Below are 17,546 nucleotides of genomic sequence, written 5' to 3' on the forward strand. Positions count from 1 at the left end.
TTATGCCATGTGTGGTGTATTCTGTTTTCGCAATCAAACTCGTCTTGATGCTTCTATTTGTGCAAGAATTTAAATTTGGACATTTGATTAAATGTGGCATATTCAACAATATAAATTACGGTAAGTGTCAAAATACACCATGCCAATTGAATTTCTATAATAAAAAAAATTTAATTGACTTAGGCCTGCTTGACATGATGGTAAGACGATACCAATGTTGTACCATGGCAGAACCCTAACCCTACAGTAAACCTGTCATTGTTTTATATACCGGTATCATTGAAAAAAATCTTCATTTTTTTGACTTTTATAACATTTTCATATTGCAGATTTTGGAATTAAGACTGCCAGTATGCTTCCCACAAGTATTCACAAATTGTTGATTGAATACTTGTATTACATACAATCCACAAGAATATCACTGCTGGTTTGTGTTGCCCATAATACTTTACGTAATTTATATGAATTGGTGTTGTTGCCACAGAGAAGACCGCTATCTAGTTTCTTGGTAGACAATATGCAAGTCCACAGACCTGTAGATAGCGGTTTTCCTTTGTCATGTCAACTTTAATACACCTTGTATGTGCAACAGTGTTCAGTAGTACATCAGAAGGACTACTGTAAAACGCGTCTTTTTCGCGAGCATGTCTTTTTAGCGAATTTAGCAAGAGAACTGATTCGCTAATTCAAGATGTCGCTAATGACTTTATTATAAATTCAAAATGGCCAAGACTTGGGGATTTGTATACAGTAATCTGGAACATAAAAATTTGCGCATTTGTTTTGGCACACGACAGACAAGTATTGTAAAAACAGAAAATCAACAATCAATGACGAGAGAGATTCGCTAAATCAACATTTCGCTATTGCATCATTTTACCACAATTCGCTAAAATTGCATGTCGCTTTTTCAACATGTTTTACAGTACTTCATAGCAGAGGTAGATGTCTTCCCATACCACACTACTCTTTGAAACTTAACAAGTTGAATCTATTGATTTCTTTCTGTGGTTAGAAAATATCCACAAAAGGGACAGTGTATAGTAATGAGACAGACAAAATATTAAAAAAGAATAGATTATTATTTAATAGTCTAAATATTTCTATGGATTTAAAAATGGATTCTGAGATGACACTTCTATGGTCGTATTTTAAACTTTTCACCAGCAGACTTTTTCGCCCAAATGTTTCTGCACTTTTTTTCTTATATTCTTCAATGATTTTGGAGCCAACATACACAATTTTCTGTTTTTACTCAAAATATGTGGCTATTTTTGTCTCAATCTTCTGAAGGAAAGTGCAGACTATAAATGTGACTATTTTGTGAATTTGTGATGAAAAGAGGGAACTGGTGGTGAAAAGGTTAATAATACAGAGACGTGCTTCTACAATATTAAATGGGTGTTTTGAGACAATTGTGTGACATATAATGACATGAAAATGAGAGAACCTTTATTAACGTAGCCTGATTAATTTAGAAATTCAATCTGCATGAATCAGGGCACGCTTTAATATTTCGCAATCAAAAAGCGAACTTGTATAATGAGAAATGTAGGTGTCAGCTGATCTAACAGGCATCCTCCTGAACCATAACATTTAGCAGTAGTAGCAGACATGTTATTATTTGCTTCTAATACACCGTAAATAAAATTTCAACAAAAGTCAGAAGTAGCCAAAATTATCAGCACAATATCAATATTGACACTTTGTAGTCCAAAAATTATCCCAAACTAGCTCTGCTTTAACTCCAATTAGGAATGGAATATTTAAAGCGCGGTGGTCGTCGCGCAGCGCGTGTTCGATTTTCATGTAAATAAACAATGTATTACACGCGTTGTATACGTCACTACGAGTCCCATATCGAACAGGACGCTGCACGACGACTGCCGCCCTTTAAGATGAAGTTTTTGATTCACCTACATAAGCAACAGGTCAGTGCGTATGCGTGTCCATTTTTTAAAAACCTGATTTGAAAGTTGGCATCAGAAATTGGTTTTGTTTTCATTATTGTTTAACTATACATTGTATGTTTTCAATCAGGTTATTGTTACTAACATATTTTAACAATTTATAGACATTATATCATCAACAATTACTGTATATATTAAAGTGATCAAAGACAATGGAAAGCAATGATTTAGTAAAAATAAACCCTCTTTTTGAAATGAGTTTGAAAGCAAGGCGTTGTGATCTATATAGCCGAAATGCGCACATAACTATTAGTCAGCAGGCTTGCCTAAACTTTTTTATATGGAGTTGTTGTCTTTTATTCTGGCCATATTTTTGTGGCAATGTTACATAGACTTTAGATGCAAATAGCCATCTCGATTTTGTTAGAGCGAGACAGCCACAGGCTTGAATCAATGCAAAGCTACTTATAAGCTTGTGCCTGATTGGCTACCCAACCCTGATACCTAACAATCAGACCAATCAAAGAGCAGCTTGCTTGTTAACATGTTAAAATTTATAAGACTTGGCCTTCAACAAAATGGAATGCTACAGGATTATGTAAATATTTTCAGTTGATTCATTTGTGATTTCTCAACGATAAAAATATAAAACTCTTTAAAATAACTTCAAAAAGTCTCTACAAATTATGCTGTTAAAATTTCTATTGCTGAGTGGGGACATCTGTAAAGTTTTGACACTGCGATATTTAAATTGGACGATTCAGTGTCCTTTTTGTACTGTCACATTATTGCATTTTATTACATTTTTTACAAATAATACGTCTAGATAGATACACTTGAGTCAACAAACCCGTGTTTATAAATACCCAACTGTTTTCATTTTAAATTAGTTTAATCATTCAAATGAGATTGGATTGCCTCAGTGAAATCTGTGGTGTCACTACACATAACTTATCCTTTTCACCACCAGACTTTCTCGCCCAAATTTTGCTGCACTTTTTTTTCTTATATTCTTCAATATTTCTGGAAATGAACCCTAATTTTTGAGCCAACAGAATTTTTTTTTTCAGTTTTCACTCAAAAAATGTGGCTACTTTTGTCCCAATCTTCTGAAGGAAAGTGTAGACTATAAACGGGACTATTTTGTGAATTTGTGATGAAAAGAGGGAATATAAACAATGTGTAACTGCCATTAGAGTTTCAGGTTTATAACTTACATGGGTTTGTTTACTCCAGTGTAATTCTAACTCTAAATATTTTTAAAAAAAGCTTGAGGCACTGGCAAAGACCTAATTTACAAGGTTATATACAAACAGACTTAGGTAAGAAATGCTTAAACATAAATTAATACTTGGGTAGTATAAAATTCAAAATCCTTTATTGCCTTGATGTGTAACAAAATATCTTTTCCAGCCATACAACAGCATCTTCTTCGCTATCAGCTCGCAGCCTGTACGTCCTATCCTCTGTCTCCAAAATGATCACCTTCTTGTCTTCTTCCGTGCCAGCGGGTACCCCCTTCAAGTAGATTGATCCAAGCAATTTATCATGTTTTTTCTTATAATAATGTAAGTGTCCTGTTTGTGTCAGCTCAAAAAATCTTGATTCCCACTGTGGCGCAAATAACCTGCCTTTACTCAGTTTCTCCAAGTAGCCTTCATGAGTCGGTCTTCCAGAGAGCGGAGAAGCTTTTAAGTTATCGCGTGAGTAAACCTGAGTGGGAGGGAAGAATGGTGAAAAGTGGGAGGTAAATATTGTTATTTTTGCTCAAAAAGTAACTGATCAGTTTCTAGCCAGCACATGCGTCAGCTCATAACTATTTTACCCAAAATAATTAGGGAAATATTTTTTCTTCCATAGCACCTGTGCAACATGCTAAATTAAAATCTAACTTTTTATGTAAATTGGGTAATAAATATGCATTGTTTTCAACTCTAAACTAATAACTTTTACAGATTACACGCAGAAAACTTATGTATCAAGTTTCAGTGAAATCATAAGTTGTTGCTAAAAATAGGCTAATTTATGCAAATTAGACAATTACTATTCACAAATTTCAACACAAAACTAAACATGCCTATGGAGTATCCAAGGGCACTTATGATCCACGTTTCATTGAAGATATCAATGGAAAAATCATTTATTGGTATATGAATATTATCATAGTATATATATATATATATATATATATATATCTGAGCACAAAATAAATATTCTAAAATAAACTTCCACTCTTTTCAAACTTTGGACGACAGATATTTTGTTGTATTATTCGTACAGAAACAACTTGATTCATTTACGGGTTTTCATATCCTTTTTCGTATACTAATTTCATGACCAGTCATTGTGGCTTACAATGGCATATATTGAGTTTGCTCTCTGTTTGATACATAAAAATCAACGTCAAAATCATATATGGCACAGACAGACAGGGTAACCGCAAAGACTCCCTCACACACAGGAGTCAAAAATAACTAAATTTTCAAAAAGTAAAACCTCCATGGAAAATTTGACTCCTCTATGAAATTACTAAGTACTGAGAGCATATGCTGTAGATAACATTGTTTTCATTGGATAAAAAGAAAATTTTGTTTTTGATATTTTGCATATTATCATTATACACAATATCTTGTTGACTGCAAATAAATTATTGGTTTTTACCGAATGATGAATGACTGGTGGTGGTGTTGGTGTAGATAGTATACTACTCTGTGGCCTTTGCTTCTGTCTAGTTGGTGTGCGCTCTTCATCTGTTGGTTCAGAGGTGCCCACATTCCCTATAGTTTTCCTCATTGCACCTTTAACTGGGAACGTCTTCGTTGGTGAACCCTTGGGTGATTTTTTTGAAGATGGCGGTGTTTGGTTGTCAGTCTGCACCAGCTCTTCATACGAGTGATCAAGGCATGAGTTCATGATATTGGCCATCTCGCGACTGAAACAAACAACAATATGACGCAATTGACATGCAAAATAGTGCATTTTTGTGTTTGTACAGTTTAATGTTTCACAACAAAATATTACAGTTACAGTGAGTGTGTCACCAGTCAATATAAACTATTTTCTGTTCACTGCATATTTTTGGGGTATTTCTACATCTAATCGATGTGCTATACACATTTGGTGGTGGTGGTTTTAATGAAGTTAGGGTATCTCAACACATTATTTTGAAATTGAGCTATGCACCTTTCACATATACTGTAAAATATTTTATTTCAGCTGGAATTAATTTTCGCTGAAAAGACTTTTTGGGTGTTTTGTATGGAATCTATTTTCACTGATGAGTTGAATGTAAAATATAGAAAAAAAGGTATATTTACTGGATTTTATTTTCACTGATTTATTCCTTTAGTGAAAATTAATTCCAAGTGAAAATAAAGTATTTTGTAGTATGCAAACTCACAGTGGACAGAAAGTCACCTACCAGGTATTACAAACATACCCAGCACCTACGCCCCACCCCACCCAAGCCCAACACTTGTCGTAGTCATGCAGGGCTGTTACCGGGATAGAATAAGAAATGTTACCTGGCCAGGAATGAAATGCAATACAGTTTTGTACTACCCAGCAAGTATACAGCGAAAAACATGATCGGGTTATGTTATCCGGTAAATCCTGGCCACTATAACATCTAAGTACATGTTTTCGATCACCATGGATTGAATGCGGATTGTGTGGCAGTTTTGTTTATTGTTCCCAGTGAAATGATAAAATGTTACTCACGCTGGACTGACTGGTGGTGTGATGTTGTAATCCTCCACAGCTTTTCGAAACTGTGATGAAAAATCAGCGATGCATGAAAAAAAATCTTCAGATGGTTTATCTGCTGTTTCACCATACATTATCTGCCAATGAAATTATTACAAATATACGTCTGTGTTTTCATTTCATGTGTCGTTATATTGATTGAGGAATGGATTACAAATACTGGGGATGACAACCATTCATGTAGTTTTGCTTAATAATTGATACTAATCAAGATGGTGACAATGTATTGATGGTAGGTTGTTTATTTACAGGTAGTTTTCCATAAACAGACAAGAACCATGCAGTAATATGGGTGCGTCATGCTGCCTGTTTAACAACTACAAATGTCCAGTTGATGTGCATCATTGAGAAATTCATAGTGTCATATAAACTGATTTTTCAGATATTGCATTTTTTTCTCCCTCGTTTGGAATGACCTCAATATCTGGACCAGCAACATTCAAACACATAGAAGATCATGCAATATATATGCGCAACCATTCTTTTTGCATACTGTTTCGAAAAAGCTGAATAAATCTGGATCTGGGTCTTGTAAAAACAGATTTCTTTTAAACTTGGTATGTACATTGAACATTATGGTACCTCATTTTTTAGATCAGATTCAAAATGAACAACTGGTTGCCATTCTTAAATCATATTTCTTACATGCTTTCACCATTCATGTTCAAACATATTTCTTAAACTTGATAACTCAAGACGACCATGTTTACTCGTTTTAATACTGTATTTGCTCCATTAGAAGTGCATGCACTTATGTAAATTACAGATGTGTAATAAGTAATATTTTAATGATACAAGATACAATAAATGCAACTTTTGGTTTATATGGGCTTCTTTTGGAGATGCGCTTCTAATAGAGAAAATAGGATAATGTTAGTTTTTAAACCAAACTGGTTGTGAGGAATCAGGTCAAATTTCCTTGCATATTACACTAAACTGTGGTGCTGTTGGTCAAAGTTGTATATTTAAAAGTGATCACTGGAAATAATAATAATGATGATATAAAATAATTCAGTGAAGTGTGCGACTGATTGAATCAGTGCTGCGATACTTACCAGAACTTTACCGTAAAGACTCCTCATTTCTTCACATTTATGATGTAACATCTTTAACTTTTGCTCATAAGTGGAAACAAAATCCTGTAAACATACGGGTTATCAAATATCAGCAATTGACTCTATGTTTGTTGTTACCGGTACTATGGAAACAGATGATACTCCCAAAAGATATTTAAACGAGAGCATAGTCTAACTATGGCAACCTTTCCTAATCAACATTGACAGACTTTTCATGTATTATATTTTCGTTATTTATGATGTGACAAGTAACACTACCTGTAGTAGGCCTTAACTTTTTCATCACCAGACTCTCTCGCCCACATTTTTCTGCACTTTTTTTTTATATTCCCCAATATTTCTGGAAATAAACTCTAATTTCGGAGCCAAGACACTAAATTTGAGTCAATTTTCAGTCTAAAATTTAGCTATTTTTGTCCCAATCTTCTGAAGGAAAGCACAGACTTTAAACAGGGCTATTTTATGAATTTGTGATGAAAAGAGGGAATTGGTAGTGAAAAGCTTAAAGGCAAGAATAAACTAAAAGCAAGTACAGCAAAGTTTAATTGATAGTTCTCCTCTCAAACAAAAGACTATTTTTTCCCTTGTTACCTCGACTTGTTTACAGAATCTTTTGTCCTGAGGTGAACACACTTTACTCTTCGTCAACTGTACAGCGCTTTTTCGCATCCTTGTTAAGTCTTTCTTCATGACTGCAAATTGGGGGTGACAAATGCACAAATTGTTAAATTTTCATCCATCAATTCAACAAAAAGTTTATAAAGCTTACAATATGTAAGGCCAGAAAGTTCTCTACAAAAACTATTTAGCTTCTTCACATGATTAATATTACACAAGTGAGAACTTTCAGCCGCCATATCTATTTCTCTCCAAACCATATATCACATTGATATACACAAGTGAGAACTTTCAGCCGCCATATCTATTTCTCTCCAAACCATATATCACATCAATATTACCCAAGTGAGAACTTTCAGCCGCCATATCTATTTCTCTCCAAACCATATATCACATTGATATACACAAGTGAGAACTTTCAGCCGCCATATCTATTTCTCTCCAAACCATATATCACATTGATATACACAAGTGAGAACTTTCAGCCGCCATATCTATTTCTCTCCAAACCATATATCACATTGATATACACAAGTGAGAACTTTCAGCCGCCATATCTATTTCTCTCCAAACCATATATCACATTGATATACACAAGTGAGAACTTTCAGCCGCCATATCTATTTCTCTCCAAACCATATATCACATTGATATACACAAGTGAGAACTTTCAGCCGCCATATCTATTCCTCTCCAAACCATATATCACATTGATATACACAAGTGAGAACTTTCAGCCGCCATATCTATTTCTCTCCAAACCATATATCACATTGATATACACAAGTGAGAACTTTCAGCGGCCATATCTATTTCTCTCCAAACCATATATCACATTGATATACACAAGTGAGAACTTTCAGCCGCCATATCTATTTCTCTCCAAACCATATATCACATTGATATACACAAGTGAGAACTTTCAGCCGCCATATCTATTTCTCTCCAAACCATATATCGCATCAATATTACACAAGTGAGAACTTTCAACCGCCATATCTATTTCTCTCCAAACCATATATCACATTGATATACACAAGTGAGAACTTTCAGCCGCCATATCTATTTCTCTCCAAACCATATATCACATTGATATACACAAGTGAGAACTTTCAGCCGCCATATCTATTTCTCTCCAAACCATATATCACATTGATATACACAAGTGAGAACTTTCAGCCGCCATATCTATTTCTCTCCAAACCATATATCACATTGATATACACAAGTGAGAACTTTCAGCCGCCATATCTATTTCTCTTCAAACCATATATCACATTGATATACACAAGTGAGAACTTTCAGCCGCCATATCTATTTCTCTCCAAACCATATATCACATTGATATACACAAGTGAGAACTTTCAGCCGCCATATCTATTTCTCTCCAAACCATATATCACATTGATATACACAAGTGAGAACTTTCAGCCGCCATATCTATTTCTCTCCAAACCATATATCACATCAATATTACACAAGTGAGAACTTTCAGCCGCCATATCTATTTCTCTCCAAACCATATATCACATCAATATTACACAAGTAAGAACTTTCAGCCGCCATATCTATTTCTCTCCAAACCATATATCACATCAATATTACACAAGTGAGAACTTTCAGCCGCCATATCTATTTCTCTCCAAACCATATATCACATTGATATACACAAGTGAGAACTTTCAGCCGCTATATCTATTCCTCTCCAAACCATATATCACATTGATATACACAAGTGAGAACTTTCAGCCGCCATATCTACTTCTCTCCAAACCATATATCACATTGATATACACAAGTGAGAACTTTCAGCCGCCATATCTATTTCTCTCCAAACCATATATCACATTGATATACACAAGTGAGAACTTTCAGCCGCCATATCTATTTCTCTCCAAACCATATATCACATTGATATACACAAGTGAGAACTTTCAGCCGCCATATCTATTTCTCTCCAAACCATATATCACATCAATATTACACAAGTGAGAACTTTCAGCTGCCATATCTATTTCTCTCCAAACCATATATCACATTGATATACACAAGTGAGAACTTTCAGCCGCCATATCTATTTCTCTCCAAACCATATATCACATTGATATACACAAGTGAGAACTTTCAGCCGCCATATCTATTTCTCTCCAAACCATATATCACATTGATATACACAAGTGAGAACTTTCAGCCGCCATATCTATTTCTCTCCAAACCATATATCACATCAATATTACACAAGTGAGAACTTTCAGCCGCCATATCTATTTCTCTCCAAACCATATATCACATTGATATACACAAGTGAGAACTTTCAGCCGCCATATCTATTTCTCTCCAAACCATATATCACATTGATATACACAAGTGAGAACTTTCAGCCGCCATATCTATTTCTCTCCAAACCATATATCACATTGATATACACAAGTGAGAACTTTCAGCCGCCATATCTATTTCTCTCCAAACCATATATCACATTGATATACACAAGTGAGAACTTTCAGCCGCCATATCTATTTCTCTCCAAACCATATATCACATTGATATACACAAGTGAGAACTTTCAGCCGCCATATCTATTTCTCTCCAAACCATATATCACATTGATATACACAAGTGAGAACTTTCAGCCGCCATATCTATTTCTCTCCAAACCATATATCACATTGATATACACAAGGCTTCAGCATTTGATAACAAGCTATATTTGCATGTATGAAATATATTTGCACTAAAAATACCCCATACTGATTACATTCCAGATCATAAAATTACACAAGATTAAAAAAACTTGTCTTTATTTATATTGCACGATGCAATATAGGCTGTGATGAAAAAAGAATCACATGGTCGCATATCCATGAATTTTATACAACATATTTTGATGTTACCTTTCATTAAATTATTACAACAAACATCATAATAATAATAAATTTCAGTTCATTTTTGACAACATAGCTAGTTGTTAACAGGTTGTTAAAATAATTATATGTAAAAAACAATGACAGATGTTGTTGGATATATTTTGCGACTCTGGTACTCAATGGGTAAAGGTGTCATAACAATAAAATGTCGCTAGAGAAATTAACATCGCTATGTCATTGATTAGAGCAGAAATCAACATCACTGTGGTTCTTAATTATCAAGTCAATAAATATGAAATTTAGATATGATTTTTAGTATTATATTAAAAGCAATATTAAATGTGGCGCATGTGTGAAACATACTCACCGTCCACTTCAGCAGTCAACGCCATTATTGAGGCTGAATTATAAAAAGAAAATGTTAAACGTTATTGTATAAAAGTTTAAAACGCCAGATATGTATATATTCATAATGAACTACTGTAAAATATCTTATTTTAGCTTAAATTATTTTCACTTAGTGATTTGAATGTAATATATATAGGAAAAAACTGAAGATATTTTCACTGACTTATCCCCTCAGCAAAGATAGTGAAAATAAATTCAAGTGAAAATAAAGTACTTATATACTGTAAAATCTGTATTAGAAGCTGTGGCTTCTATTAGAATAATACAATGCAACAGAGGGGATGCGGCTTCTATTAGAGCATCTACACATATGAGAAATGATGAATTTTTGGTTCTGAATTGTTCAAAAAGAATGGGTGCGACTTCTATTAGAAATGTGGCTTCTAATACAGATTTTACAGTACTTAAACAATGTCATAACAATTTTATGCCAGTCATGTGACATATTTTAATTCAAAACTCTGATTTATCATGACCACAGGAAAAAAGATTAACAACACCGACAACAACAACAAAACCAACGACCACACTTGACCCAATTCTGTGATTACCATTATTGTAAAAAGAAAGTTCTCAGCCATGTTGCCAGGCAACCAGATACTTACCACCAGCTGATTTTTCCACATGCGTCAGTTCTTCAGTAAATCCTAGAAGTGTTGGATCGTTATTGTTTATCTGTTCTATTACATACTGTAACAAACTGTACTTCTTGTTATGACCCTTGCAGTCCGCCAACTGTCAAAACCAGAAATATAATCAGATTGCAATTATAACAATAATTATTCACTGGGTTTTAAATTAATGAGTAAACACTGCCAAGTTAATTCCACACTGAAAATGTAAAATAACCAAATGACTAATTTTCGCTGGGTTTAAATTTCGCTGATTTTCCATTTCAGGCATATTCAGTGGGTTCACGGTCTTCTTATTTATTTACATATTCACTGGGTTTTAATTTAGCACATTTCCAGTCAGCGAAATAAGCAAAATTAAAACCCAGTGAATAATTAATCCTTTTATAGTAACTCATTCACTCAACTTACAACTTAATGTATATGCTCAAAATATAAAAAATAGTGAAATTTAATGCCAGTAAAAATAAATGGTTTTACAGTATCATCACATCAAAAGCACACGACTCAATTCCAGTCCCTGACCACTACATTACTAGGACTCTACCATGAACACCGAAATGACGACCAGAGAGAGACTTGGAAACTTCAAGTCATAGTCATAGTGTCTGTCAATTTTTCTGAGGTGCGAAAATGAACAGTCATACCATATATATAAATTACTTTCATGTTTTGTTTTGCATATAACTGGCTGACTGTATACAGCATAGATAACAGATTCTGACAATTTGTTACATATATACTACAGTTTACTACTTATTTGGTGTTTGTGTAGTACTGTAGTAATAAAATGTATTGTTTTCTTTATAATCCAGTGAATACCTCTGCAGCATCAAATCTGTTAAAATTTAACCAATGTCATGATTCACTGACTAGTATTGGCCACAGGGTTCTGTCGTATTACCAGTCAACCAAATGTCCAACCCTTGCTGCCTTTCTCCAGTCTGTGTCCTGCAGCATAATTTCAAATAAATACCGTTGAGGGCAGTATACGCAAACTAGAATATGGCAACTGAGATGTGTGGCAGGACACAGACTGGAAATCCACAGGAGTACACACCATCAAGAAAACCTTCACTAACATAGCACGACTATAAAAACCTTGCCCTTGTTTATATTAGTGCTTTTAACTTATTGGTTTCTTTATACTTGGCTCTAACAAAAAGTGAAGAACTGTCAAGGACACTGATCATAACATTGATCTCATCATGAGATAAGCTCCCAAATAAATTCAATATATAAATTATTTACACAAGACACATCAGGAGTTAGGATTTAAATTACATTTATACTACATCACAAAAAGAATAACAAGTATTATTATACATCTGTCACCGTAACACCATAAGTTACAGCGTACCATAATTTTGTGGTATTTTTATGGGGTATTTTCATCCTACCATACCGTTATTAGGAAACTTCCAAACATGGAATGATTATGCACGTAAGCATCCTCGAATAATAAAAACAAACATGGCTGCCACCAGAGTTTGATCGGACTCCACACAAAGAAGTTCGCTGATTCTGTTCTAAACATTTTGGATTTCGGCATTTCCATGATATATCCTTGGAAGGAAAAGATGTATAATAATAAGGATATTACGAGGATACCTCAAAGTATGCACTCAGACAGTACGTTGCACGTCGGTCGATACTCCAGCTGTACTGTCTTCGTGCAAACTTTGAGATATCCTCGTAATAACCTCATATTATCTGATATACCTTACCCACCATTAAACTTAATAATCATTATAATAATTTTTTAACTAAAATAATTGATATGTACCAGTATCTTGTGTTTATGACTTACCTTGTTCAGGGCTTCCAGTTTAAATCCATATGCAGTACCTTTACTGCTGCTATTATTCATGTAGTTACCGACTGTGAGCACATAACCTAAGACTGACACAAAACTATCGCTGTTGTAGAGTTCTTTACAAGCAAGTAGCACTGTTTCTATAGTCTGAAAAACACATATAAAACGTTTATCATCTGAGATCCTACAAATCCTGATGGTGTACATGTTTATGGTGAAGTGAAGTGAAAGGGATAGGAGGGGGGGGGGGGGGTCTGGCTGGCGCAGTATGACAATAAAACTAAGACTATAGTATGACAACATCAAGACATATATGTATTGTAAAACATAGTTGAACTCTGGTGACCTTGCCATTTGTTGTATAATATTATTCCCTTTATCATAGTTTGTTTCAATATAAATATGCATTGTCATAATTAATTTTGAATACAAACAAGTTTTGGGATTGAAACAACAGTGGGAAAGCAATCTACCGAATGTCCTTGATTGATGTAAATATCTTACAAAAACATTGGTGCCTAATTTATTTTAAGGGACATAATTTCAAGCTTTATTCAAAGTAATTCAGATATTTTAGAAAAAAGTGCTGCATTTAGATGTGAATAGATTTGTAAAACATGCAAGATATCAGAAAATCTTAGCTGGAAATTGATGTTTTGATCCCAGGAAAAAGCCTGCAATATAAGCTGCACCCCAAACTTTCACAAACCAAACAGCCACCACATATTTCAGAAAAAGATATACCATTTAATTTTAAATTAAGGCATAATTTTTCGAACATTAGAGTCTAATTTAGATTTTCCGTACTCTTATTCCAGAGTACAGGTTTATTGAGGGTAGCATGAATGGGTAAACTGCGTTTCGACAATGAACTGTTATTATCGTCAAAAGGGTGAAATTCTTCTTCAATGCTCAGCTTATCTTTCGAAAACAACTAATTTCTTGATTTAAAAAAAAAATCAAAGCCGTATCACCAGTGATCAGTCATGTAGAAACAGTCAAAAATATTTTATCAGATTTTCTCAATTTTTGCATGATATTTTTAAACATGACATCTGTTGTTCGAACTAAGGGAAGATTTTATATTGATGAATTAGGTGACTATTAAAGTTTGATAAAGTTTGGAATAGAATTAGTAAAGTTATTGCGAACACATTAACAATTATTAACAACAACGACGACTACGACAACAACAACGACGACTACGACAACAACAGCGACTACGGCGACAGACATTTTTCACTTAATATACCTTTCACTTCCATCTTTGATGATACGGGCAAGGCAAAAACGAAATATAACAACTTTTATTTCTATCTAAAAATCCCAATAAATTTGATCACAATGACTGCTGGTATGTCAAAATCCAGACAGAAATTTGTTAAAACAGCAAATAGAATTAAATGCAGAACTCACCTAAAGGTAACTAAACTATAACGATACAACACAAATAAACTTTGAAAACCAACATTCAAGAAATATGATACATTGTACCCATTTCACTCACAGGTTTCAGTTCCTCAAATGCCAGCGGGAATTCGTTCACTACGAGTAATAAATCTAATCTTGATTTCAGTGATGGTATCTCACACAGTTGCATCATGAACTGATCAGTTGCTTCCAACTCAGCAGGGTCTCCTTTATATTGTTTGTACATTTCAATGTCATCCATCGTTGGTTGGTATCTGTAAACAAGAAGTGTTGATGTTTACAATTGCAGCTCTGAAAGTGAAATATTGAACCCCATGTTGACAACTTCTAATTTGAATATCTAACGTACCTCGGTAACTAATCAAGTCATTTTGAAAAAAAAGTTTATATTAAAATTGTATGACCCAGTTACTGAATGGAATCGTTTGTAAATATACCATATCTAATATTGAAATGCAAAACAGACACAAAACCAACAAATGTTTGTACTAGTTCGATTTTAACGATTCCAAACTATGTTTCTTATTACCGTATTTATCCGGGTATAAGCCCAGGGTCTTGAACATGGAAAATTGCCAAAAAGAAGGGGTGGGCGTTTGCCAGGAGATCCCCGGCAAAAAAAACCCCGAAAATTCACGAAAATTGACAACACGCAGATCGAACTGCGGCAGGGAATAGAACGGCAACTGAAAACATGCAACGGAAATAAATGAACAATATGCAACATTAGAAGTAAAAAAAAATTAATGTATTGCTTATAATGTGACAAATAAACCAGAAATAATAAAAATCGACAATGAGGAATCATTTGAATTAGGATTTTCCCGCCGACAAACACGACCAATACGCATGAACTCAAAATGAATTAAAATGTCAGGGGTTAAACTGCGTAAAATGATATCCGGTCTCAACAAATTACGAATCAACCGTCATACAAGATCAATAATAATTTACAAATTTACACAGTAAAAATTATAAAAATTCATAGCTGTTTGAAAAAACCTCCCAGATCTTTATTTGTACGTTCATTGCCATCTTCGTCAAACTCAAAACCCACGAAGTCCAAGTCGGCGTCACTGTAGCCGTCGAACAAAATCCCTACAACTTATTCCTGAAGTTCGTTGATATCGTCCCACACAATTTGGACTTAGCACTTTTAATCCACGGATTTCGCAGTCTGTCAGCTTGGCACTTTTCATTCATGTCTAATCACAATAAAGAGACAAGAAAAATTGGGTCGCTCTGCTGCGATGTCACACGATGTATTTGTTTACAGTTCAGCAATCATCTTTGGTCTTTATGCATCTGCTTTACTGATTGGCTAAGAATGACATCACTACGAGTATTTCATCATAAAGGTCAAATCATGACATTGCTTTCTTATCAGACTCGACACTTATCAATCACGGTGAAAGTTATCATACATGAAAGTTCCGGCGGTTGGAATGTCTCACTATATGGATATCGAGGTGGACTTGAAATAGGAAGTTTTTTTTTATCCAACGACAGAAGAATAGTTTTCATGACAGAAATGCAATAGCGGTGATGAAAGATGATAAAAAAGTTGGCAGTCTTCGGCGTGACATTGCAAAATTGCTGGCCCCAGTTATGGATTCGCTAGCTGCTACAAAACGTGATTTCAACCACTCTCCCAGGTACGGGTTGCTACAATATTGCAACATTGTTTCATTGTCGACGACGCTAAAGCCGAACGAGTGCGACACTTGCTGAGCGGCTCTCCTTATACGATTTGCTTGAATCGTTTCCAAAGAAGCACAATCCAAACGGTCGGCCCTTTTTAGGGCCACGACACATTTCAAAAAGAGAACTACCGTTTCTGCTTTAAAATATATATTTTTATAGACTTGCTGACTGTTATGATTCTGAAAAAAATCAGCGGTGAACGCACTGCCCTGAAGGCAGAAAGCTGTCACAGCTATTTTGCGTCCACCCCATGTTTTACGCAATTAACAATTTTTATAAGCATCGCGACAGACTTCAAGAAAGTCAACTGTTAATTCAACCACAGTCAACGAATAGAAAATAGTTTTTTTTTTGTTTTTTTGTTTTTTTTTGTGTGTGTAGAATAAGACCCCCTGGGCATGTGCCTGGATATGACCTCAACTCTTTATTGTGTCAAAAGTGGGGGGTGGGCGTTTGCCCAGGCATGGGCTCTTACCCGGATAAGTACGGTATACGACTGAAACCAGTTGGCATACTTTTCACCTTGGCTCATCTGTAAAGTGCTTGTCAGTGCTAACTAGAGTAAATTGACCCTGGTTATTCTACAATAACAAAGAAGCCATCAGTGATAGCAGACGTTCAGTATCTTTATTACAAGCACATCCATCTATATGTGTTTCAGATATGATATTTAGGCATTTTTAATGAGGTCACATGAACACAAATGGTCATTAAACATGTAATTCAGATTCTGGGCACAATATCTTCAATAAAACACAGTGTGCTACGACTTAACGAGCGTACAAATGGACCACTATATTTCCTGTTGGCAAAGTGCTATTTTAAAATAACTCACCTTCTCAGAATATTGAGATGCTCTACACTTAGTCCTCCATCTTCCTCAGATAAGTATGTAAGACGTGCTCTCAATTCTTGGGGTTCTACTCTGAATCCACTCAAGAATATAGCAATATTCTGAGAAAGTTTAGGATCTAGTAATCTAGTTTTGGACTTCTTTTTCATTGAATCTAAGATGATGTCAAATAAAAGGGTCAGTTTCTTTTTTATATTACGAAAGCCAAATATGTTTTCGTCAGTGTTAACAGTGGACGCTTGTAGATAGTTTACCATATTTGCTTTACGGTCAAATTATTAAATTTATATTTTAATGATCCCGTATGCAAATAAACACTTCTAATACTGTGAAATACTTTATTTTCGCTTGGAATTAATTTTCAATATTTTCACTGAATCATTCCTTCAGTGAAAATAAAATCAAGCGAATATACCTTTTTTTCCTATATTTTACATTCAATTCGTCAAAAATCATTAAAAATAAA

General features: G+C 34.5%; 1 protein-coding gene across 1 annotated transcript in view; it reads right to left on the reverse strand.

The window, feature by feature from the left end:
- Positions 1-1,063: 1,063 nt before the first annotated feature.
- LOC100371343 (uncharacterized) overlaps positions 1,064-17,546 on the reverse strand; it is a 42,252-nt gene continuing 25,769 nt past the window's right edge. The window contains exons 14-23 of the mRNA XM_002741633.4: positions 17,063-17,234; positions 14,600-14,777; positions 13,087-13,239; positions 11,250-11,379; positions 10,604-10,636; positions 7,343-7,443; positions 6,731-6,814; positions 5,631-5,752; positions 4,572-4,842; positions 1,064-3,623 (exon numbers count right to left, since the gene is read on the reverse strand). Of these exons, the coding sequence (XP_002741679.1) occupies positions 3,288-3,623; positions 4,572-4,842; positions 5,631-5,752; positions 6,731-6,814; positions 7,343-7,443; positions 10,604-10,636; positions 11,250-11,379; positions 13,087-13,239; positions 14,600-14,777; positions 17,063-17,234 (1,580 nt within the window). The 3' untranslated portion in view covers positions 1,064-3,287. The remainder of the gene's footprint in view (positions 3,624-4,571; positions 4,843-5,630; positions 5,753-6,730; positions 6,815-7,342; positions 7,444-10,603; positions 10,637-11,249; positions 11,380-13,086; positions 13,240-14,599; positions 14,778-17,062; positions 17,235-17,546) is intronic.

The sequence above is a fragment of the Saccoglossus kowalevskii genome, chromosome 6 (genome assembly GCF_978046115.1).
Source record: "Saccoglossus kowalevskii chromosome 6, keSacKowa6.1, whole genome shotgun sequence".
NCBI lineage: Eukaryota > Metazoa > Hemichordata > Enteropneusta > Harrimaniidae > Saccoglossus > Saccoglossus kowalevskii.